This window comes from Danio aesculapii, chromosome 15 (assembly GCF_903798145.1).
Source record: "Danio aesculapii chromosome 15, fDanAes4.1, whole genome shotgun sequence".
NCBI classification, from domain to species: Eukaryota; Metazoa; Chordata; class Actinopteri; order Cypriniformes; family Danionidae; genus Danio; species Danio aesculapii.
The window spans coordinates 47039918-47064200 of NC_079449.1; the positions used below are offsets into that span (position 1 = coordinate 47039918).

The 24283-nt window shown below is 38.9% G+C and overlaps 1 protein-coding gene across 2 annotated transcripts; it reads right to left on the reverse strand.

The window, feature by feature from the left end:
- Positions 1-846: 846 nt before the first annotated feature.
- eif4h (eukaryotic translation initiation factor 4h) lies at positions 847-23126 on the reverse strand. 2 transcript variants are annotated; one of them, XM_056473448.1, is made up of 8 exons: positions 23017-23126; positions 14653-14840; positions 13263-13327; positions 12011-12104; positions 8641-8730; positions 6591-6749; positions 2471-2586; positions 847-1347 (listed from the first exon to the last, which is right to left on the reverse strand). In XM_056473448.1, the coding sequence occupies exons 1-8, from the start codon at positions 23079-23081 to the stop codon at positions 1342-1344; spliced, it is 783 nt and encodes a 260-aa protein (XP_056329423.1). In that variant the 5' UTR covers positions 23082-23126; the 3' UTR covers positions 847-1341. The 2 variants fall into 2 exon arrangements, with proteins under 2 accessions (XP_056329423.1, XP_056329424.1); XM_056473449.1 differs by lacking the exon at positions 847-1347 and having other exon boundaries at positions 2432-2586; positions 8659-8730.
- Between the last annotated feature and the right edge of the window lie 1157 nt (positions 23127-24283).

Consider the following 24283-nt stretch of genomic DNA (forward strand, 5'->3'; position numbering starts at 1 on the left):
TTCTCCTCTTCAAATCTTTTATTCTTCTTCACATATGCAAAACAATCACTCATCACGTGTCTCCAAAATCGAGAAAGACTTCCTGTGTTTGCTTCAGTGTATAGACCGTTGTCGACTCAACCAAAACCGCGTGTCTGGCACTGAGAAGTTCTGTTACCTTGTTCGTGGAGTTTAATGACACAACTCCCCAAGCTTGAAGCTGCGGCGATAAACCAACCGCCAGGTGGAATTTGGATGAAACATTTCTTTCACTTAAATGAGTTAAACACCATGTAGCATCACAGGACACAGAATAAAATCATCCCATGTCAACACATTCATTTCAAACACTGCAGATGATACAATTTATTGCCGTAAACAGTGTAGGAAAATGAAAAACCAAAGAATAAAAACAGCTGACCTCTATAGTACAGTAAGAAAACCAAAAAATAACAACGAACTTCCTCATTTAGATCCAGTAAATCGTGAAGAGAAGGGTTTTGCGGGATGGATTCCCCACGAGGGCTCTACGCTCGATCCACTAGAGATGAAACTACAGCGCCTGGACACGTGTGAGCAGTTCATTTTTGTTCAATAAGCTTGGAAAGGCAGTAAACATGATGTTATGGACCATAGCTTCTACTGTTCCTGTAGAGAAATGCATTGTCGTCAAGAGGTGGATGCTGCTGTAGACTGTAGACCCATGTGTCACCAACCAAACCTATCATGCATGCAACGGTGCTCTTCTAAATGAGTGAAATAGATGTGGCACATTGTTCCTGAAAGCTCTGGATGAGCCAAATTTGGTCAAGCTGGGAAAAATCTTTCATAAAGACAATGCAAGAAGTCAAAAATAAAAAAAAGCTCTTCACTTTGAAATGGTTTAATTAAGAATCAAGCTCAATGTGTTGTCGTTTTTTTAATTTTCAAATACAGTAAAGAAATTTAAAGAGCAAAATATAAAATGACACGCCGGCTTTTATGCCCTCGCGTCTACAAATTCGAAACACAAAGATACTTTGGAAAGGGAAAGAGATCTTGAAGTCCTTAAACACAATGGTATCAACCTGGAAATGGAGTTGTCCTCCAAGTTAGGGTTCTCTGAGGCGTGTGGGAGGAGTCAGCAAAAACAGGCAGAGGCGGAGTTAAGACTATGCCCCGCCCCCGTTCTAGAAGCCCCACCTCCACAAGCTTTTTTTTTAAAAGCCAATCGGAAGAGGGCTCGTTTGGATTCGAGAGGAGACCAGCACCTCGTGCCTCTGCCTGCGTGTCGCTGGGAGACGTCTTTGAAAGATTTTATGGTGATCAAAGCCAGGATCCAGTATAGCCTTCCGGAATAATGCAGCCACACTGACACAGATATTAATTCTTAAGAGAACGGAAACATAAAACAAGAGCAAAATGGTTACACAGGGTCCAGAAGTAGTAGGAGATGATGAAAAGTTGCACATAATATTAGAATCAACTCAATACAAACAGGTGGGTCAAACTTGCGTCGATCTAGCTACGTAGTAACATCGGAAGATGCGCGGCTCCCAACACACCGACTGTACAACTGGACTAGGTTGTGCTTTAACACGCCAATTTACAAACACAATAAGGACTAGGGAGAGGACAAGCACCACAAGTACAATCCAGTGTGCGTTCGAAGGTTCGCGTAAGTGTTCGAATTGGGGGAAATAAAAATAAATACATAATAAAAATCTGTGAGGGAGCTCGTGTCGCTGTTGGAAATCACACCAAAGTAGGCCAGCAAAAATCCAAGGAACAAAATACAAACAATGGTGGTTCTATCCGATTAACCTAATACTGCTTTTCCGAAACGCTAACGTGAGTCGAATGCCGACCATTGAAGTGTTAACTAGCTGCCCTGCAATAAAAGCACACAAATCAAATCGGTGTTGTTTTTTCGCACAATGAAAAGGCTCGACTCGTGAGTCTACGTCTATAAAACAAGCCAAAGAAAAACATTTAAAAATCACTTTCCATTGCATTTAACGGAGCAGCTCAAAAACAACCCAAAAAAATAAAACCAAAACGTTTGAATCTCACCGAGAACGTGAAAGAACTTTCCCCCACTGAAAACTACAGTACAGAGCAGGCACTAATTACAGGGAAGCAAAGGTGGACATAAAACCATTGTTAAACAGTTTTGCCATGCATTCACGAGCTGCTCGTTGGTGTGCGCAGGTGTCATGACGATCGGTCAATGTGGGCGTGGTCTTTTGATTTGTTGAATAAATATAGTCACGCGATCTGAATTCAGAAGGGTGGACTCGGTTCATCTCTAACAGGTAGGAATGATGGCAGAGGTCTTATCGCATTCCCATTGGCATGATACGCTTTGTTGTCGTCGTTTGTTGTCCCTGTACCTCGCCCTTCCCTCCCCCATTTACCCCTCCTCTTCTTCCTCTCTCCCTCCCTCCCATTCTTCCTTTTGGAGCGCCGAGGGAGGCTTCAGTCTCTCTTAGTGTTTGTCTTTGGTAATTACCTCCTCCCTGGGTTTGGCACCCCCAAAGATGGCCGAGTTGGGGTTGGCCACTTGGTTAAGGGGACCTGCCACTGTACGTGGCTTCAGCTGTAGCCTTGGTCTCTGCGCCCTTTCCTCTGCAAAAAAACATAATTGAGACAGTATGTGTTAGTATTGTACCTTTTATGCAAAAGACAAAAAAACTTAACTTCAAGTCAACATGAAATCAACTTAACCATGAGGAATATTCAGGAAACAAGTCAGGCAACCTGAAATGATATTAATTTGGAATGGAGTATATGCACAGCTAAGCTTTAAATAATCTAGCTCCTGTTTATCTAACCAACCTTCTGTCTCACTACAAACCAATTCGCTCTTTAAGATCTCAAAACTCAGGGCTTCTGGTAGTACCTAGAATAGCAAAGTCGAGTAAAGGAGGTCGACCCTTCTCATTTATAGCTCCTAAACTCTGGATTAGCCTTTCTGTCCGAGGCTCAGACACACTCTCCCTATTCAAAACTAGATTAAAGACCTATCTGTTTAGTAAAGCATACACTCAGTGCATCACTTAGCGGGTTTCCACACAGGTTCTGCATCTTGTTTATACACACTATGAACAGCAGCTACGCTAATTATTCTCTGTATTCTCCATTTCCACCTGGGGATACTCTTCCCGAGGCCCTCAGACTATGCAGAGTCACTGATTCGATCCAAGACCAACGACGAGATGATCCCAAGGTTTCCATAATCCTGGACCAGGCCGTATCCTGAGCAGCTACTGTGGTGGACATGGAGGAGTGGAGAACATGAGACTGATTCCTGTGACGCTCCAGGGACAGACGAGTCTTCACTGAGGCCAGCTTCCAGCCTCCGCCACTGAGACTGCAGCTCTGCACGAGACGTTTGGCCAGCGGAGAAATTAAAATGGTCGTGCCCAACTGAGCCTGGTTTCTCTCAAGGTTTTTTTTTCTCACTTTCGCCAATTAGTGATGTTTTTTTCCCTCTCTGCTGTCACCTCTAGCTTGCATGGTTCAGGATCTGTAGAGCTGCGCATCGCTGGATTTGCTCTTCAGTGTTTGGACTCTCAGTAGTGATTATTAAACCACACTGAACTGAACTAAACTGAACTGAACTTAAACACTACAAACTGAACTACACTGTTCCTATTTACTATGACCTTCTATGTGAAGCTGCTTTGACACAATCTACATTGTAAAAGCGCTATACAAATAAAGGTGAATTGAATTGAAATAGGGTTTTCAGCCAATGACAAACTTCCGGTGAAAGGTTTAGCCTATTAAGGCTTTTCAATTTTGCACAGTTCCTTTAACATCACCGATGTTGTAATTTAAATACAATGACATTGAAAATGAAAGCACATCAGCACAGAGAAAACAATCAGATGCTCAAGGCATAATTATTGAAATAATAATGACTTCTAGTAAACGTAGCACATATATGGCAGGTCTGTGATACAACAATTACAGTGGAGCATTAATTAAATCCTTATTGTCCATGGAGTGAAACAAATCATCCACCCACACAGTTAAAAAAAAAAAAGCAGTGATGGTATACTGTTTTCGAACACTCAACACCCCTACGTTGCTATAAGCAGGGTCGTAAATGTGTCATGCTGTTCGCGTGTATCCCTAAACACAACAATGACAACCAAAAGAGAAGAATAGTTTCATAAACATCTGTCAAACAGCCTTCTCCACAAGAAACGTCACTGCATCACATCTTTACATTGTCCTCGATTTGCTGCTGACAGATATCAAATGGCGCCACCTATGTGCGCAAGTCATAAAAAAGACATGGTGAGACGTGGTGGATTCTCATCCAGTGTCTGACTCTCTCAGTGACTTTAAAATCTCTCCATGAGCGATAGTACAGGTGCGGATACATCTGTACCAGCTCTGCAATTCAACTCTCCAATGTATTCAGACTTTTATTTCAGTATACTGATGCATTTCCAACTGAAACTAAATATTGAGTAGGGCGCTGAGCTGTATCATTCCCTTGTAGTGAATTAACTGCTGTAAGAGCACAGTGGCTAAGCAGAAAATGGTCAGACGTTGATTGAAGACCAAAATTAACCAATTAACTTGCTCACCCTAAGAACAACGATGTGCTAGCAAAATAAACGTTGTGTCCACTTGTTGTGCAATAAGTTGATTATTGTGACAGACCTAGTCAGAAATTCAATGTTTCAATTAATAAGTTACTGATTCACATTTAAAGTCCAGCAGTCATGTTCAAAGCTGTACAGGAAAACATGATTCGGAGGAAACATGAAGAAAACAGCATGGGTACGTGATGATTAGTCAATAAATCAACATTCTGAGTCCAGCTCCACCCTTAAGGTAGCAGATTAGTGTGCTCAGAAGGGAACCATAAAAGTTTATTTGAGTCCATATTGATTTCATGTTGACTTTATAGCACGTACAATGGAGGAAAAGAGTATTTGTACATCGTGTTATTTTCTTGGGAATATTATATTTCTAAAGAAGCTGTTGGCATGGAATTGAACCAGATTTTGGTAAAAACCCAAACAATACAAACTATAATAACTAAAATAAAACCAAAATCTGAAAAAAATGTTGTGTAATAATGGAATGATACACTGAGAAAGTGCTGAACTACTGAAACTTATTTAATACTTCATATACAGGGTTCTTACACATTTTTCAAGCTCAAATTAAAGAACTTTAAGCACTTTCAAGTTGCATCTTTGTTTTTTCAGCACCTAACCACTACGATAAATTACATTTAAATTTGCTGTATGTGCTTTCACATCTAAATCCACTGTGCTATTTTAAAAAAACACAACATGACATTTCAACTTGAATTGTTGAATACTTTGGCGCATAGATTTATTGAAATAGTTCAGTCAAAAACTGTTATTAAAATAAATAAATAAATAAATAAATAAATAAATAAATAAATAAATAAATAAATAAATAAATAAATAAATAAATAAATAATAAAAAAAGTTCAGTTATTGGATGAAGTATCTTTTTAAGTTTGGTCCTTTTCTACCTAAAATTGATTTCTCAAAAAATGAGCTTACAGTCAGATTGTGTTTGGGTGTAGTACCAAACTTTCATGTCCACCGCTATTCAAAAGTCATGCCACAAATTAAATCCTTATGAGTCAGAGAATATTCCTGCTGCAAATTAACGAACTGTTCCCATGTCAACGATTTCGAAAATCACTCACCAAATATGGAAACCATAGTCTGTAAGCTTTCATCAATATTACTTTAGGTTAGGACTAAGGTACTGTTTTAACTGTATGGCATATGTCCCACCTGTCAAATGGTTTCGTTATGTGCAAAATGCATTTTAAGCTAAAAGAAAAACTACTCCGTAAGATAATGAATTATTATGAAAGCAATGCAATTTCAAATCCAAGCACTTATTGAACACACTATATTGAAAATCAAGCATTTTCCAGGATTTCCAGCACCCGTACGAACTCCGTATATAAAAAGCTTTTTTTGGTGACGACAGTTTAAAGATGCCTCTCATATGGAGAATAAAGTCACATGCATTGCTCAGGTGTGAGTTTCTCGCAGACTTCCACAGAGTTTAAAATCTTGATGGTTCTGTGGGTCTCGTCTATCAAATCTTTATTTTCTATTGGATTCGAGTCAGGTGATTGGCTGGGCCATTCTACAGCTTGATTTTCTTTCTCTGAAAGCATTTGAGTGTTTGTTTAGGATCATTGTCTTACTGAAATGTCCACTCTGGTCTTATGTTCATCCTCCTGCTAATGTAGATGTTGCACTGAAGCAGCTGATATTCATTTACACTGATGAAGGGCAGAGAGTTGCTAAAGAACTACTGAGAGATGTCAGCTGCTGTCTGGGCTTTCCATGTCTCCCTACACGTCCCTTTCTTCATGTGTTCAATACTTTTCCCTGCGTCATTTCATTCTATTACACAACTTAATCTGCCAACTGCTTAGATCTGCTTTCTTTGCACATATGGATATATATGGTTGTTAAAAACATCTGGTGAAAACTTGAAGTCAATGACACTTTTAGAAATGTTTTCTGAGAAAAATGGTGACGTGTTGAATACTCATTTCCCCCACTGTATATAAATGTATCTGCTTTGAGAATGAATTAATGTGACACCGTCAGATGGTTCTCTGAAGTCTGTCTGGCCTCCACGAGGAGGTCCATCTCTGAAGCGTCCCATGCCGCCGCCACCTCCGCCTCCAGCACCCCCCCTTCTGTCGCCAGGGCGACCGCCTCCTCGACTCCTCCCACCCATGAAGTCATCATCTCTAAATCCTGTGGAGAAAGGGAAGCGTGTGAGTAACGTGTAGCCTACTCTCCCATTCCACTGCTAAGCTGTACTAAAATACTGATCCAGGAAAGGTAATACCCAATAGAAGGGTTAAAGCTTGAAATTAAATTAAAAGGTAAGCCTGATCCCAGATCAGTATTTATAGACAACTTCAATTTGGGAGGAATTCTGACTTCACACCAGCAAGGAGACTCTGCTGACACATGACTGATGGCAATGAGATGGAGTCCCGGAGAGATCAATGCTCAAAAATTAACTTAAAATATATGGAAAAAGTTAACTTCAAAACAGACAGTAGCTCATCATTTAAATACTGTAGCTCAGTCCTAAGAAATGTATTTATGGAAAAATCTGGGTTATTCTTATAGAGGTTTGTTAAGTTTGACTAAACCCCTTGATAAAGTGATCAATAAACATGTTTTTTGCACCTGAATGAAAATACTAGGAAGAAAAAAAAAAATATATATATTTTTTATACAACAGTTGCTTCTGCTTCTCGAATCTGATTGGCTGATAGCAGTGCGATATTCTAGTAATATCAGTATCTTATACTGTATATTCAGTCAGTATATTAAATCTATATACTATGTATAATAATAATAATAATAAATAAAGCCTATTGATGCGGGTCCAAACACACTTTCACTGCAGAACTCATAACTTCAGTGTAGGTTCAGGTCAGCCCAGAGCTAATAAATAATATTTACTAATACATAAAACATCTTTTATTTTTTTTGTTAATGTGAACATTGAGTTGAATGAATGCTTTAGAAATGATAAACTGGTTTAATTTGAGTAATATCGATAAACACAATTAAAAACGGTTAATTTTACAAGTCACCTTGAGTTAAACAGTTGAGTTTTACCATTATTTAATCATTTTAGGGAATCTCCTGGTCAGGCAACAGCACTTTTAGCTTAGCTTAGCATAAATCATTGAATCAGATTAGACCATTAGCATCTCTTATTTTGATCATTTCGCCCATCATATGTAGTTACATTGTGTACAAACAACCAAAAATGAAAATTCTTCATGCTTCTATGCTCAAGGGTTTCATATTCATGCCAAACATGTTTACCGATCATATTTAAATATTGAGGAACACTTTGCAACTGTCTGATCCTCAAATTCTTGCCAAAATGATCATGTAGATCATTGTTTCTCAACCACATTCCTGGAAGACCACCAGCTCTGCCAATTTTTCCGGTCTCCTTAACCAAACACACCTGATTCAGATCAACAGCTCATTAGCAGAGACTGAAAGACCTGTAATGGGTGTGACAGACAAAAGAATATCCGAATATGCAGTGTTGGTGGTCCTCCAGGAACGTGGTTGAGAAGCACTGATGTAGAGCCAATCATCCATTACTAAAAAACCCTGAGGGTTAGAGTTCTTGCCCAATTCACGTCGCACCTCCTCCAGAGTCTTTTTGAGTGATTTAATATTACCTCTGTTTAGAAGCTAAATGATAAACTGGTTTAATTTAAGTAATACTGATAAAGAAACACTTTGACAAGGCCCCTAGAGTTAAACAGCTGAGTTTTACCATTGTTTAATCCATTCAGCTGATCTCCCAGTTTGGCAAAAGTACTTTTAGCTTAGCTTAGCATAAATCATTGAATCAGATTAGACCATTAGCATCTCTTTTTTTGTGTGTGTGATAATTTCCCCCATTTACTTTTCTGTAGTTACATTAGAATTACCAAAAATGAAAATTATTCCTGCTCAAGGGTTTCATATTCATCCCAAACATGTTTACTGATCATTTCTGCATAATAAGGAATACTCTGTCTGTGATCCTCAAATTCTTGCCAAAATGATTAAGTAGAGCCAATTATCAATAACTGAAACCCTCAAGGGTTGGAGTTCTTGCCCATTTCACACGCCGCACCTCCTCCAGACTGGTCGAAGTCTTCTCTGGAGTCTCGTCCCCCTCCTCGGGCCCCACGGGAGCCACCGCGGCCTGAAAGGGACACGGGCTGTTTAATAGGGGCAACAATTCGAAGCTGAGATCAGAGTGAAACAGAGGCCCACCCCAGACAACGCTTCTACTGAACCAATCAGAGATCGCTGCTGACAGGAAGACACCAGCCGAAGAGGGAAGTTTAGCCTATAGGAAAGCACTCCGTGTGTTAGAGGGGGAAGGAAGAGGAGCTACAAAGAGTTTCTCTATTGAAGGGTGAGGAAAAACAGAAGAACAAAAAGATGAAATATGAACAATGACTGTGAGAAACCTGGCTTAGGAGCAGCGAATGAGTATTGGAGCTGTATAAGCAATGCAGTCATGCAGAAGAAGCACAGAAGACAAAAATGCCACCAAAGCACACATATCAATACTGAGCATTGCTTGGGGTTGGTGGTGAGGCCAATATTTTGGTCAAGGCACTAACTAAACTGATCATAAGTTCTATTAACACCAAACATGGTTTAAATAACAACATGTCAATTAAATTATTAAATTACCCAAGAATTGCATTGTTTTATTGTTGAGTGATTACTCCCTGTGTTCAGAAGCTAAATAATAAACCGGTTTAAATTGATTAATAATGATAAACTGCTTAAATTTAATGAAACCACTTCACTTTTACAACTCACCTAGAGTTAGACAGTTGAGTTTTACCATTTCTGAATCCATTCAGCTGATCTCTGGGTCTGACGGGAGCATGTTTAGCTTAGCTTAGCATAAATCATTGAATCAGATTAGACCATTAGCATCTTTCACAAAAATATAAAACACGAGTTTCAATAATACTAGACAATGGAACTCTTGGGTAATTTAGTGATTTGAATGTTTTGCTATCGAGCTATTTCTTATTTCCTCTGTTCAGAAGCTAAATGATAAACCAGTTTAATTTTACTAGGTAATAATGATTAAATCGCTTAATTTTAAAAAACATTCAATATATTTTTTATAATTTTTTTTGAAAAAGGTTTATTTTACAAGTCAACTAGAGTTAAATGGTTGCGAATTACCATGGTTTAATACCTTCAGCTGATTTTTGGGTCTGACGGGAGCATTCTTAGCTTAGCTTAGCATAAATCATTGAATCAGATTAGACCATTAGCATCTTTCACAAAAAAAAAAATAATAAAAAGTTTCAATAATACAAGACAATGCAATTCTTGGGTGGTTTAGTGATTTAACTGTTTTACTATTGAGTGATTTTGTATTTCCTCTGTTTAGAAGCTAAATGACAAGCCTGTTTAATTTGATACGGTAATAAAGAGAAATCGAATTAACACATGTGGAGTATGCCAATTTCAGTCGCATTATTGAAGTGCAGTACAGGCATGTAAACACCTTAATCGAACTATTACCGTCATGTAGGAGTTTTCGCTGCATTTTGCGACAGGATAGTCCACACACACACACACCTGTTTGACACTCTTTGCACCTACCCAGGCAGTGCAGACCACAGACACCTGCATCATGAAATGCGGAGGTTTTTTTTCCCTTCCATTCAGCACGCGGTATGAACTTCCATTAAAACAACACTCTTCCAGCAGTTCATAGCTGCATCCAATATCTCGTTTGTCACGGAGGGCGTGCATGAAATGTTCGTGAATGAAAGCGAAAGTGCCAAACTGCAGTTAAAGTCGACAAATTAAAAATTAAACCCCCGAAATTGCATGAAACTCCGGAGTAATGCGGATAGCGCGATGAAACAACGACGTTAATCGAATTGTGTTATAACATGTAAAACGGAATCATGAAAGGAACACTCAAAAAGCAACTCGTGTAAACACCTTAGTCTTATTATTTTCTGAAATAGATTAAAGCAAATAATTCGACTACCGATGTCCATGTAAACGTAGTCACTAGCTATGTTTCCATCCAAAAATGTGAATGAACTTTATGCGCAAAACTGGATTAACGCGTTAAAGACGTGCGAATAAAGCAGCGTTTCCATCCAACGAGTCAAAGAGAACAAAATCGTCACTTCCTGATTAACTGGCGCTAAATATCAACAGTAATAACAGAATTTAATGCAGTAGAAGCTGCGTCAATCATTTCTTCATCTAATAAATGACTTGCACCTCAGAAGGTAATCCTGACACGCAGTGAACATGCGGTGGTGTTTGAAGGTGTCAGACGCGGAGCACAGACGCTCTTGATTCTGGAGGACATTAATAATATAATAACACTAATACTGAAACGGTAAGGCGTTTTAGAATGACCAAAACAACATTTCGAATGTTTTATAATGTGCTCAGCCTGCTGATTTGTATGTTTACCTACTTTTCATCATCACATGATCTCTTATAACAACATCACATGACCTTTTTTAATGCGCATGCTGAAATTTGTTCGGTAAACGTGTTTCCATCGCAGTTTATGCGCATCTTTTCTTATGGAATAAAAAGTTTATCCTACTCCGTTATGCACATACGTTTTTTTATGCGCATTTTCACAATTTTTGCGCATCTTGGCGTTTACGTCAACCGTTTTTTTATGCGCATAGGAAAAATACGCATAAAAATATGTGGATGGAAACATAGCTACTGTCGTATATCTGATTTACTTTAACAAATGAAGGAGGCCTGAAACCAATCTCTGACTGCATGCGTTTTTTTCGTCTTTACACGGTCATAGAACAGATTCGATCTGTCACACATGAGCAAAATAATCAAAATTGGGTCACATTTAACTGGCAGTGTAAACAGGGCCTAATAGGTACCGTTGTTCAGGTATTTCATACAATCTTTTAACTCCTAAACGAACAATGACTGTGGATATATAAACTACAAATGACGTTCAAAAGAGATCTCACAAAACTAAACGCATAAAAAAATATATTTACTCAACACAGGGTTTACGCTGACTGTTAATATCGGAGGTCTGCCTTCATGCAAAAACAGCTCGTCTAATTTGTAAGCAAATATTATGGACCACCAAACACAAACGCACAACAGTGCAACTGAATCCGTCACTCAATGACCATATGACAGGCTACTGAACACAAGTCATTAGTTCCAGCGATGACTAATTTTAAATGAACCAAACAAAACTGCCTTTCACAAGGAGTTATTTGAATAAACGTCTTTAAACGCACATTTAAATAAGTAGAAGGCACTGCTATGTCTCTTCAGTACAAATAATTGGACCCACCAGCCCCAGCATTGCTCAGTTTACCGAGAATTGAAAGACAATGCAGTAGAAAGTACACATATCAACAGGAAGACACGAGTAAACGGCACTAACAGAAGTAGACGATGAAAGAGGAGTATCAAGCAGCCAGTACCTCTGTCGTCTTTCCGGAAGCCGAAGCCTCCGCCGCCACGTTCTTGCCTTCGTCCCTCTGCGATGTCCACCCTCAAAGATCGATCTCCTAACAGCTGTGGAAGGAAAATCTCCATCAGAACAGACTCAACGTAACAAACGGTGCACTAAAACCCAGCTCACGCTGTGCGACTTAATCATTTATAACAATGCTAAAGGATTGAAGCATGTCAGATTGCGTGAACATGACAATCAAGATGCACCGAACACGAACACATGCTAGAAAAGTCACGTGGAGTTAGGGCTGGGCGATATGGACAAAAAAAAAAATCATATCCTGGTATGACGGTATACGATATATATAGTCGGTATCTTCCCATAAATGGTTAATTGAGAGTCAAAGCCTTTATTAAACAGTTTTTGTGCAAAATATAATTCAAACACAGGGGTAAATACTTTTTTTGTTGCCTGATCTGATGAGTCTCGATTTCTGCTGCGACATTTAAATGGGTCATGATTTGGCATCAACAAGATGAAAGCATGGCTCCATCCTGCCTTGTAGCATTGGTTTAGGCTGGTGGGGGGGTATGGGGGTATTTTCTTGGCACACTTTGGACCCATTAGTACCAATTGCAGTTGGACAGTAACAAAGTGGCCAGGTGAGTGTATATCTAATCTTTGCCCATATTTAGCCAAAAGTAGAAGACTCTTACATTACATCTATGATAAATAGGCGGACACTCAGTGCTGGAATGCTAAAAACAAAACCACATCTCTACTATATCTAGTGCAAAGATCAAATGGAAGCACCCAAGCAGCTGTATCCAGCCATTACATTGCTTTCCCATGCAACTGTTACCTAGCAACACCTGCCCCTGTGATGATGCAAACACTTTGAGTCAGAAGCCAAAAAAACACTGTGGGTCAATTAAATGTCCAAATCTTGCAATTCAAGATTGTATTTGTCTAATACAATACAAATCTGCCTTAAAATCCAACTAGTTTAAAAATGTTTGACTATTTCATGTTATACCTTAACTTTTAGATCAATATTCAGCTACAGTGTCACACGACGCTTAAGAAATTATCTAATATTATCTAAAATGATCAAGAAAAATCCTTTATCAATGCTGAAGGGTTTGAACAAATTCAAAAGAACAATTTACTCAAGCTGCAAATCTTAGCATAGGTATTTATTGAAATTAAATATGTCCTCGCTGACCCCTAATGACTCCAAAAGAAAAACAAAAATGTAAATAGTGAAATTAACTTACAGCACCGTCGTATGTCAAAGCCTCTTTCAGAGATTCCAAGTCGTCGAACTCCACATAACAGAAACCTAGGACAAGCAAAGAAACAACTATATATAAAAAACGGTTTAACCCCCCGAAGTGAACAAAAACAAAGATCTTTAGGTGATCAAAGTATAAACAATAAGCAAAATAAAAATTCTATAACTCCATAAAAGTTTCTCCAATAAAAGTATCTCTATACCAAATTAATGTTTGCCCATGCTGTGGATTAAAGACTCTAATGTTCAGGTTTTTTTTGCACACATGATGTTAATAAACTAGCCTAGAGCGCCATCTGCTGCCAAAAACTAGCCTAGAGCGCCATCTGCTGTCAAAAACTAGCCTAGAGCGCCATCTGCTGTCAAAAACTAGCCTAGAGCGCCATCTGCTGCCAAAAACTAGCCTAGAGCACCATCTGCTGTCAAAAAACTACCCTAGAGCACTACCCGCTGTCAAAAACTAGCCTAGAGAACCATCTGCTGTCATAAACTAGCCTAGAGCACCATCCATTGTTAAAAACTACCCTAGAGCATCACCCGCTGTTAAAAACTAGCCTAGAGCACCATCTCCTGTTGAAAACTAGCCCTGAGTGACATCTGCTGTTAAAAAACTAGCCTAGAGCATCACCCGCTGTTAAAAACTAGCCTAGAGCGCTATCTGCTGTTGAAAACTAGCCTAGAGCACCATCTGCTGTTGAAAACTAGCCCTGAGTGACATCTGCTGTTAAAAAACTAGCCTAGAGCACCATCCGCTGTTAAAAACTAGCCTAGAGCGCCATCCGTTGTTAAAAAACTAGCCTAGAGCACCATCCGCTGTTAAAAACTAGCCTAGAGCACCATCTGCTGTTAAAAAACTAGCCTAGAGCACCATCCGCTGTTAAAAACTAGCCTAGAGCGCCATCCGTTGTTAAAAAACTAGCCTAGAGCACCATCCGCTGTTAAAAACTAGCCTAGAGCACCATCTGCTGTTAAAAAACTAGCCTAGAGCACCATCCGCTGTTAAAAACTAGCCTAGAGCGCCATCCGCTGTTAAAAACTAGCCTAGAGCACCATCTGCTGTCAAAAACTAGCCTAGAGCGCCATCTGCTGTCAAAAAATAGCCTAGATTGCCATCCGCTGTTAAAAACTAGCCTAGAGTGCCATCTGCTGTTGAAAACTAGTCTTGAGTGACATCTGCTATTAAAAACCATGCCTTGAGCACCGTTTGCTGTTAAAAAAGGCTGTTTCCCAGTTCATATTTATTCATGTCACTTTTTTTCGTCAAAGCCTGAACTTGACAAACTACATGCAATATGCATATATTATGTATCCTTTTCAAGTCTGACCTCAATAAGCGGGTGAGTTTTAAACATGCAGCATGTTAGAAAGCCTACCTTTGAACTTGTCTGTCTCTTTGTCTCGGACTAGTCGCACGCTCCTGACGCTGAGGTCTCTGAAAATGGCATCTATGTCTCCTTGCACTGTGTTGAAGGGCAGGTTGCCAACATACGCTGTGTAAGGAGGCTCTGTGGGAAGTTCCTTCTGCTTTCGGGGTCCGCTCGGACCACCACCACCTCGGGGTCTGCAATAAAATTAACAAATACTTGATTAGCTGCAGTTCAATTCATGATCTAATCTGTGATTCCATTGGAAATCAAATACTGCACATACAAGGTGATTCAAAAACACAACTTCGAAAATCTGTATTTAATCAATGGTGAAACCTTGGGTAATTATTCAATGTAAGGTTACTTAGTTTTTCAGTAGAGTTCTTAGATGTTCATGATGACCCCCTCCAGACACTCGAGTGGTATCAACCCAAAAGTTGTGGCATTCTTTTTGAATGCATTTAAGCACCTGTCAGTGACTGAATTAATATTAGCGCTAGGGCTGCACGATTAATCAAAAAAAGATCACGATCTCGAGTCGACGATTCAGCTAATTATATTTTTAAGGTCAGGAGAGAAGCTTAAAGGCAGTCGCACAAGTCTTCACAGAAACAAACACCTTCAAATGACGTTAAAAGTCTCACATACTGCATTTATAAGGTATAATTCACCCAGAAATGTCATTTCGGTCTTCATGTAATGATGTATTTGCGGCCGCGAAATCACACGCGAGCTGACCACGAGCTACCAACGCACACGCGTGTACGCAGCACGCCAATGACAGCTACTTTAGTGAACAGAACCTGCATAGGCTGTGAAGTAATAAAGCTGTAAATAACGTTCAGTTCGTTGCACAGAGCGATCGTTTGAGAGTCGAGCTGAACGAATGATTTGCATGTGTGTGGGTTTTATCACAGTGACGGCAGCCATGAACCGCACTAGGAAGTGAAAGTGAAACTGGCCGCACATCATAAATGACCATAACGCACTTTACGGTTATGATTACTAGAATTTGATGTTTTTTCTTTCATAGCGAACACACAGTGTTGTGCATGAAAATAAATGTTTTACAGTGTCAGTATAGCTACTCTAGCTTATATAATGTTGAATATAACACAAGAGGGAATCTGATAATGACAAATGGCTGATTTTACCAGTGAAAACAAATGGTCTAATAATGCTGTCAATGACAAATACATATCTTAAACATAATTCAACTTTATAATTATGAATAGTTATATTCTGATGTCATCACTTTACTGCGAATTAACAAACAGGACATATTGAAAGTCTGTTCAAGTCCACCATAATGATTGCACAAAATTGAGCATTTTAAGCAACAATAGAGCTACCCACAGGCCTGATATTATTATTGTTGTTTTACCACATCGTCACTTTAGAATTATAAGGTTCTATCTGACAGTTTTGACAAAATTGAGTTATTGACATTCTTATTAAATGACAACTTGTTTACATTAAGACTTTTTTAAAAAAACAAATGTTGCATAAATATTGTTTGCTTTATGGATTGCAAAAACTTTGAAGCTCAATTTCTCAAAATCATTCAGAATACAGATAGGACCTTTTAATTCCAAGGTGACGATATGTTTGAGAATTAACAATAATAATAGCCTACTCATATTAACCTTTATTTAACATCTAAAGAGTCGTGAGAAAGAATCGTGATCTTAAGCAAAATAAATAAATAAAAATCGTGGTTCACATTTTAGCCAGAATTGTGCAGCCCTGATTAGAGCACCTAAAATGATTTTCACTGACTCTACCTTGCAATTTGATTTAAGACAATGCACACATCCACAACAGTTGATCAATATTAATACAGTGTTTCCAATGAAAACTGGATCAACAAAATCCATTTCTGCACAAATAGCAGAGAAGCTGCATCCAGAGAAGCTATTTGATTTATTAAGCAGCTTGGAGGTAGAATGAATGCTTTAACACAGCAATTACAAATCTAAAATTACCTAATTGTTTAAAAAAAATTAAATATTGAGACAGTTTAAATAAATTAAAACCAAAACTGCTCATTTAAAAGCCATTCACTTTGAGTCACTGAATTATTCACTTAACCAGCTCATTTAAACACACATTCACATGAGCTGAACCGTTTTGCAATGTTTTTAGTTTTGTAACACTGTATAAAAAGACAATAGGTGCGTCCCAAATCGCATACTTATGCCATTCTGTATTATAAATAGTGTAAGTAGTGCGTTCACACTGAAAACTCTAAAAAGAATAAGTGCACTTTAAATACCCGGATGATGCACTTACTACACTGGTAAAATGAAGTGTGCAACGATGGACACTTCACGTACTCCATGGTCGCAGCTTTGCTCACGTAGCGGAAGGGGCGGAGCGTTCGGGCACACTTTATTTATTTATTTTGGATTGTGCAAGTAAAATTCTCCTATGAGAGTGATTATAGCGCATCCCGATGGTGAATGTGGCTATACTCATTGCAGGTATTATTGGAGTTTGGTCATTTATATCACTAATTTAATAACCGACATCAGGGAAATGGGTTGAATTTCCGCTTAGTAAAAAAAACAGTGTTCCATTTGGGACGACACTATACTATGCTGTTGAGTGTGTAAGTGCATAAGTACATAGTGCATGAGTGCATAGTGTGCCATTTGGGATGCAGTATATTTTGTGAAATCCATATTGAATTGTATTGTTGGCTCTCCACTTTGTTTTCTGCCTGTAACAGAAGATTCAGTTCCATGCGAAGCGAATCAGTGAGCGCTTCTGGTGGGATGTGATATTGCCAGAGACATTCCTCTGGTGTCAGACGGAGGCCCTGAGATGAGCTATAGTGTGACATGACATCCTCGCTCTACCTTATGTTTTCAGACCTGTGCTGTGCAAAGCAAATGAGAAGTTACTGCTGCTGAACAATATCAGCGTTATGGATGTGACGTTTGCAGTAAAAGTCACAAAGAAAGTATATGTTCACTCATTATACTGAAATATCTGTTTATATTTTCATAAACTACTAACCACAGAATTGTGGGATCAGAAAAATATCAAGCTGTAAACATTTTTAATAGTTTGAGGATTATTAAACGTGCTTTATGGAGGTTAACAAAAAAAAGCAAGGGCTTTACAGTAAACATCGCTCTGTCACCTCTCCACCAATCAGCTGGTGTGTGGTCTGGCGCAATATGTCTGCCATTATGTCATCCATGCAGATGCTGCACACTGGTGGTGGATGAGGAGATTCCCCCCACTAAAATATGTGTAAAGTGCTATGAGCCCCCAGAAATATAGAAGGAAATATTATTATTAATTAATTAATTAAACAGTTATTTCCCCTGGAACATCTTGCCCATGAATTACACAAATGGAACCTAGTCTTTGCCCTTTCATATTGGCAGGAATATGGTAACTGTAAAATACTGTGGAAAATAAGTATGTTTCTTACTCCATTTTCTGATGTGTTTAATTTAGGGTAGTCCTGTTTTATTTATAATCTGAGCTTTATCTAATTTTTTCCTTGTTGTTTTGTATTTGTTTCTTTGTGTGTCTTTTGAAAGTGCATTAAGGCTGTATTATTGTGAAAGTTTAATAAACAATTAGAAAAAATATAATATTGTGCAAAATTACCATAACACAATGGTCAAAATTAACTTTTTCAAAATTCAATTCAATCAGAAGTGTCAGGAAATAAGCAGTTTCAGATTTCTCAGTATTGAGATGTCACAACCACCGCCTAATGCTGCTGTGGATTTGCTCTTTTAACATACCCACTGGTTACTTTATTAGGTACACTCTACTAGTCCAGGGTTGGACCCCCTTTTGCCTTCAGAACTGCCTTAATCCTTCATGGCAGAGATTCAACAAGGTACTGGAAATATTCCTCAGAGATTTTGCTCCATATTGACATGATAGCATCACGCAGTTGCTGCAGATTTGTCGGCTGCACATCCATGATGCAAATCTCCTTTTTCACGACATCCTAAAGGTGCTCTATTGGATTGAGCTCTGGGGACTGTGGAGGCTATTTCAGTACAGTGAACTCATCGTCATGTTCAAGAAACCTCTGAGATGATTTGCGCTTTATGACGCAACACGTTATCCTGCTGGAAGTAGCCATCAGAAGATGGAGACACTGTGGTCATAAAGGGATATACATGGTCAGCAACAATACTCAGGTAGGCTGAGGCGGTGACACGATGGTCAATTGGTACTAATGGGCCCAAAGTGTGCCAAGAAAGTATCCCCCACACCATTACACCACCACCAGCAGCCTGAACGGTTGATACAATGCAGGATGGATCCATGCTTTCATGCTGTTGATGCCAAATTCTGACCGTACCATATGAATATCACAGCAAAAATAAGGACTCATCAGACCAGGCAACGTTTCTCCAATCTTCTATTGTCCAGTTTTGGTGAGCCTGTGTGAATTGTAGCCTCAGTTTCCTATTCTTAGCTGACAAGAGCGGCTCCCGGTGTGGTCTTCTGCTGCTGTAGCCCATCCGCTTCAAGGTTGGACGTGTTGTGTGTTCAGAGATGCTCTTCTGCAGACCTCGGTTGTAACGAGTGCTTATTTGAGTTACTGTTGCCTTTCTATCAGCTGGAACCAGTCTGGCCATTCTCCTCTGACCTCTGGCATCACCAAGGCATTTGAGCCCACAGAACTGCCACTCACTGAATATTTTCTCTTCTTCGTAAACCCTAGAGATGGTTGTGCGTGAAAATCCCAGTAGATCAGCAGTTTCTGAAATACTCAGAGCAGCCCGTCTGGCACCAACAACCATGCCACGTTCAAAGTCTCTTAAATCACCTTTCTTCCCCATTCTGATGCTCCATTCGAACTGCAGCAGATCTACATGCACTGAGTTGCTGCCATATAATTGGCTGATTATAAATTTGTGTTAAGCAGATGGACAGGTGTACCTGATAAAGTGGCCAGTGGATGTAGATCAGTGAAAAAATAAATAAAAATCCCTGCATTCAAGTATGCATATTAAACTATTAATGTGGTTCCACGGTGACTTCTTTGTAGTTAGATTCATATTAATAATGGAGACTACTGCTGCATTCACACGGCTGTCTTTTTAATACACAGATCTAATACCAACAGATCTAATACAGCCCAGCTGTTTATTTTCACAGATATACACACTGGGTTTACGTGATCTTCTGTGTGTTTGTTTAATATAACCTTGCGTGTATTTGAGCATTTGGGTTTCTGAAAAGGGGGGTGGGCGAAAAGCAGCTCATTTACATTTGAAGAGTTAAACAAAAACAAAATGTGTTAGTTTCTTCTGTCAGTGGAATACTGGTTTACAGCTTTATTCAAAACATCTTATTCGTGTTCAACTAAAGTCAAACAGTTCTGGAGAAAGTGAAGGGAGAGTGAATGACAATTTTCAGCTTTGAGTTAAGGATCTCATTAAGCACTGTGAAAACTGAAGGAAATACCATGGTATCCTGAAACATTTACTTCTAAAAGATCGAATAAAGAGACAACATTTGGCCATTTCAGCTTGAAGAGATCAGACAACCTGACAATTCATAGTTTAAAAACACCCATGAATGATAAGGTCGCTTGATTTACTCACTTTCTAAAGATCAAGCAAAATACTCGAGTCCTGTTTCACCAATAAAAGTGACTAATCACATACAAAATAAGTTTGTATTTGCATAATATATAGGCATGTACAATATATTATGCAAACTGTACATCATGTACTATAGCATTCACTGTGTGCAGGAGTCTACTGAAACAAATCATGAAAGCATGCATTCACCATTTTCCAAAATTTTTAACCATTTAGCTCCAGTAAGAGCCATTTAATAAAACATTTTAAAAGTTTCCTTGCCATTTAAAAGCAAGCACGACATGATGTTACTGTTAATGATATCAACATTATTGTGAAAAAGTGATCAGTACATTAGTAGTCATCATATAATTATGCAATACATAAAAATAGGATTTCATGTGCATCCCAAATGTGTCCTGAATGCCTCAATAACACAATAAACATACAATTTCCTGGTAAATATAAGAACGTTGCATATGACTAGCAAGTTTTGGGAAGGTCTGGACAAAAAAAAAAAAAAGTTACTTCACGATAGTTTACTCACCCTTTTCTTTACTATATTTCATGGAAAACCTGAAAAGTCATGGAAATCTGACATGGAATTTTCCAGGCCTGGCAAAGTTTTGGAAAACAGATATCAGTATACCTGAATATAGGTTATTATTTACAGCTTTTTCTGTCCTTGGCCAATCACATACTCTTGCATTATTAGTGCGGTGTAAGCATCATCTATAGATTTTTAGAGATCCTGAAGACACTGATTAGCGTCTTCAGGTGTGTTTAGTTAGTGCTGGAGCTAAACTGTGCAGGACAACGGCCCTCCAGGAACGAGTTTGCCCACCCCTGATTTAAATCAATTTTACATAGATATAAATATAAACTGAAACTAAATAGATTGCTGCATTTTACATGATATGCTGTAATAAATTTGAACATGCATTGTTTTTCTTTTATCATGCATATTTAGACATAGCATGAAACATTATAGGTCACGAAAATGTACTTAAAAGTCTTGGAAAAATCATGCAAAAGTCATGGAAATTTCGTAGTAAAATGTGTATGAACCCTGAAAGATATTTTGAAGAATGTTGGAACTCTGCAACGGTTTATAGCATTTATTTTTCTCTCCCTTTATTTTAAATTCCGAATCAAACTGGTTTGGAGCAAGTCAAGATTGAGGTACAGTTGGTTTTATATTCACACATTCAGACTTTCTTCTTGATATTGTTTCTATTGTTTTAGGAGCCAATGACTATCAAAGTACAGTTCACAGTCATTTAAATAGCGCTATTGCTGTTTTGAAGTAACTTTCATGCGATTTTACACCGAATAATCAGCATGGCAAACAATACAGGGAGCGAGTGACAAGTCCTCACTGAAGTATGAAACCAACCTTACCTCAATCAAGTCAAAATTGAGGTGAAGTTGGTTTGATATTCGCACATTTATTCAGTGACAACTTGTGACATTCTCCGTATATTGTTTACCATGATACTTTGAATATTCTGTCCGAAATAACATGCAAATATGACTTCAAAACAACATTAGCACTATTTATTAGACTGTAAGCGATGTTGTACTTTAATAGTCATCAGCTGCTAATATGATTTCACTATTTAGAATCTGCAAAGAATACTTTTCTGAAATTATAATAAAGGACAAAGTCTGAATGTGTGAATATAAAACCAACTTTACCTCAGTCAAGTCGAAGGTGAGTAAACGACGGCAGAATTTTGGTTTTAGGGTGAACTACGCCTTTAAGACTCACAAACACAATACGTTCCTCAGCAATAATGCAGCACAACCACACAGGTTTACATACATCAAGTGGACTTACTTTCTGTTTCAATGCTCAAGAAGCGATTAATGCCACACTTATCTGAGAAAAGGTGTGCACGTATGGACGTAAAACCATCTACAATAACCACAAATGTGTCAAACAAACGCATTAATATAAAGTTGGTCTTATATTCGCATTCGTTCAGTGACAACTTGTACATGCTCCCTATGTTTATCATGGTACTTTGATTATTCGGTCTGAAATCACGTATGACTTCAGTACGAATGACTCCACAACATGTTGTCCTTTGATAGTCGTTGGCTGCTAATATGATTTTGCTACTTAGAATCTTCAAATAACACTTTTCTGAAATCATATTATTAAAGAGAAAAGTAGGAATGTGTGAATATAACACCAACTTCACCACAATAACAGACACGATGTCCCTCGTTCGTTAAAAGTGGACTCATGATGCTAACCGCGCGAGCAGAATACAGATGCACATGTTCATTTACATGACACACACACTCACACACACACCAGAGCATTTCACGGTGCACGTACAAAACTCTAAAGGCGCCAATATGTCCTACTAGCATAATTGGCCCATAAACTAATATGTAGGAGTGTTTAAAAACGGCAGAGAAGCATAAATGGGAGTCAAACCGCAATTGAAGGCCCAATGTAAGTTAACTTAGACCGTGCTAAACACGCCAGCACGCTGTCGCCCAAATAAAACAACAATTATGACATCATAACCTCACTTAAGAGGCATAATCGAAGAGGGATGTTTAAAACAACACACAAGATGGATAAAATAATCAGCCGGCCGCAAGACATGCAGCCCATGTGGGCTGAGTTTCGTGCCCGGCCTTCATTCATCATTGCGGGGAGCGCGCCGCCGCTGCGTGGCCTACAGCCGCTGGATGTCCTGCAAACCGGCGCCCACATGCACAGCCCTGCTGACTCCCGCCGTAAACGCACGCCTATCCGCTCCCCGCACGCGAAGTTTCTTACCCTCTTCCGCCACCGAAGCTCCCGTACGCCCGATCCCGGTCATCGTAGTTATCGTAATCCGCCATTGCCGAAGATGCTGTTCAGAGAAAGCAGCAGTCTGACGCTGAAGGACCCCAAAATATACGGCTGCGAGATTTAGCTGCCCTCCGCGTGCCTGACAAATCATCCTTGGAAATTTATAGAATACATTCAAACGCAGAAGGCTTTTATAGTGTGTGAATGCTCAAATGTGATTTGCGCGTATAGATTTTAGGGAATGTGTTGAAATTCACATTTTTAATGTGAATATTGAATGTTTTTTTTATTAGGCAACGGCTGGTCGACTTGACTCCGATTAAATGTAGTATCAGCTACTTCTTTTGGAGGGACGCTCTGGTGGGGTTTTGATTCAGTGTTTCGGATCTTTTAAATCACTTCAATGATTCATTTAACGTTAGTGATTTGTTTATTTCTTGCCAGTAGGGAGCGACAAAGTAGGCAAGTTGTTGAATTGTTCACCCTAATGCTTATTTAAAGGAAATATCATTTACTCACGCTACACTTGTTCCAAACATTGATGAGTTTCTTTCCTCTGTTCACCCTCTATGGCAGGGGTGCCCAAACTTTTTCACACGAAGGGTCAAAAACTAAATATCATTGAGAGCCGTGGGCCAAAGGTAAATATACCAAACTACAGTGTATTTACATTAAAGTTGCCACGGATGATTTCCTAATTTAATTATTCATTCATTTTCTTTTCAGCTGAGTCCCTTTATTAATCTGGGGTCGCTACAGCGGAATGAACCACCAACTTATCCAGAATATGTTTTACACAGCAGATGTCCTTCCAGCTGCAACCCATCTCTGGGAGACATCCATACACAGTCATACACTTTGGACAATTTAGCCTACCCAATTAACCTATACCACATGTCTTTGGACTGTGGGGGAAACCAGAGCACCCTGAGGAAACCCACGTGAACGCAGGGAGAACATGCAAAACTACACACAGAAACGCCAACTGACCCAGCCGAGGCTCGAACCAGCGACCTTCTTGCTGTGAGGCATCAGCACTACCTACTGCACCACTGCGTCACCCCTTATTTAAACATATTTATATAATAAAAACATTAAATTGTATTAACTAATGCAGTGTAATCATTTAAATGATAACTTACTGCAATAACACATAAACAATCACACTTATAACACAGTGGAGTTCAATGCTGAATACACTAGTCCAGTGTTTCCCAACCCTGTTCCTGGAGGCACACCAACAGTACATATT

Excerpts from the sequence above, each read along its gene's own strand:
- eif4h (XM_056473448.1), bottom strand. The coding sequence starts at position 23,081 with ATGGCGGATTACGATAACTACGATGACCGGGATCGGGCGTACGGGAGC. Across the intron at positions 8,731-12,010 it reads CTTCCGGAAAGACGACAGAG|GCCGCGGTGGCTCCCGTGGG; the intron begins GTACTGGCTGCT and ends TGTCCCTTTCAG. Across the intron at positions 2,587-6,590 it reads CTTCAGAGAACCATCTGACG|AGGAAAGGGCGCAGAGACCA; the intron begins GTGTCACATTAA and ends GTTTTTTTGCAG.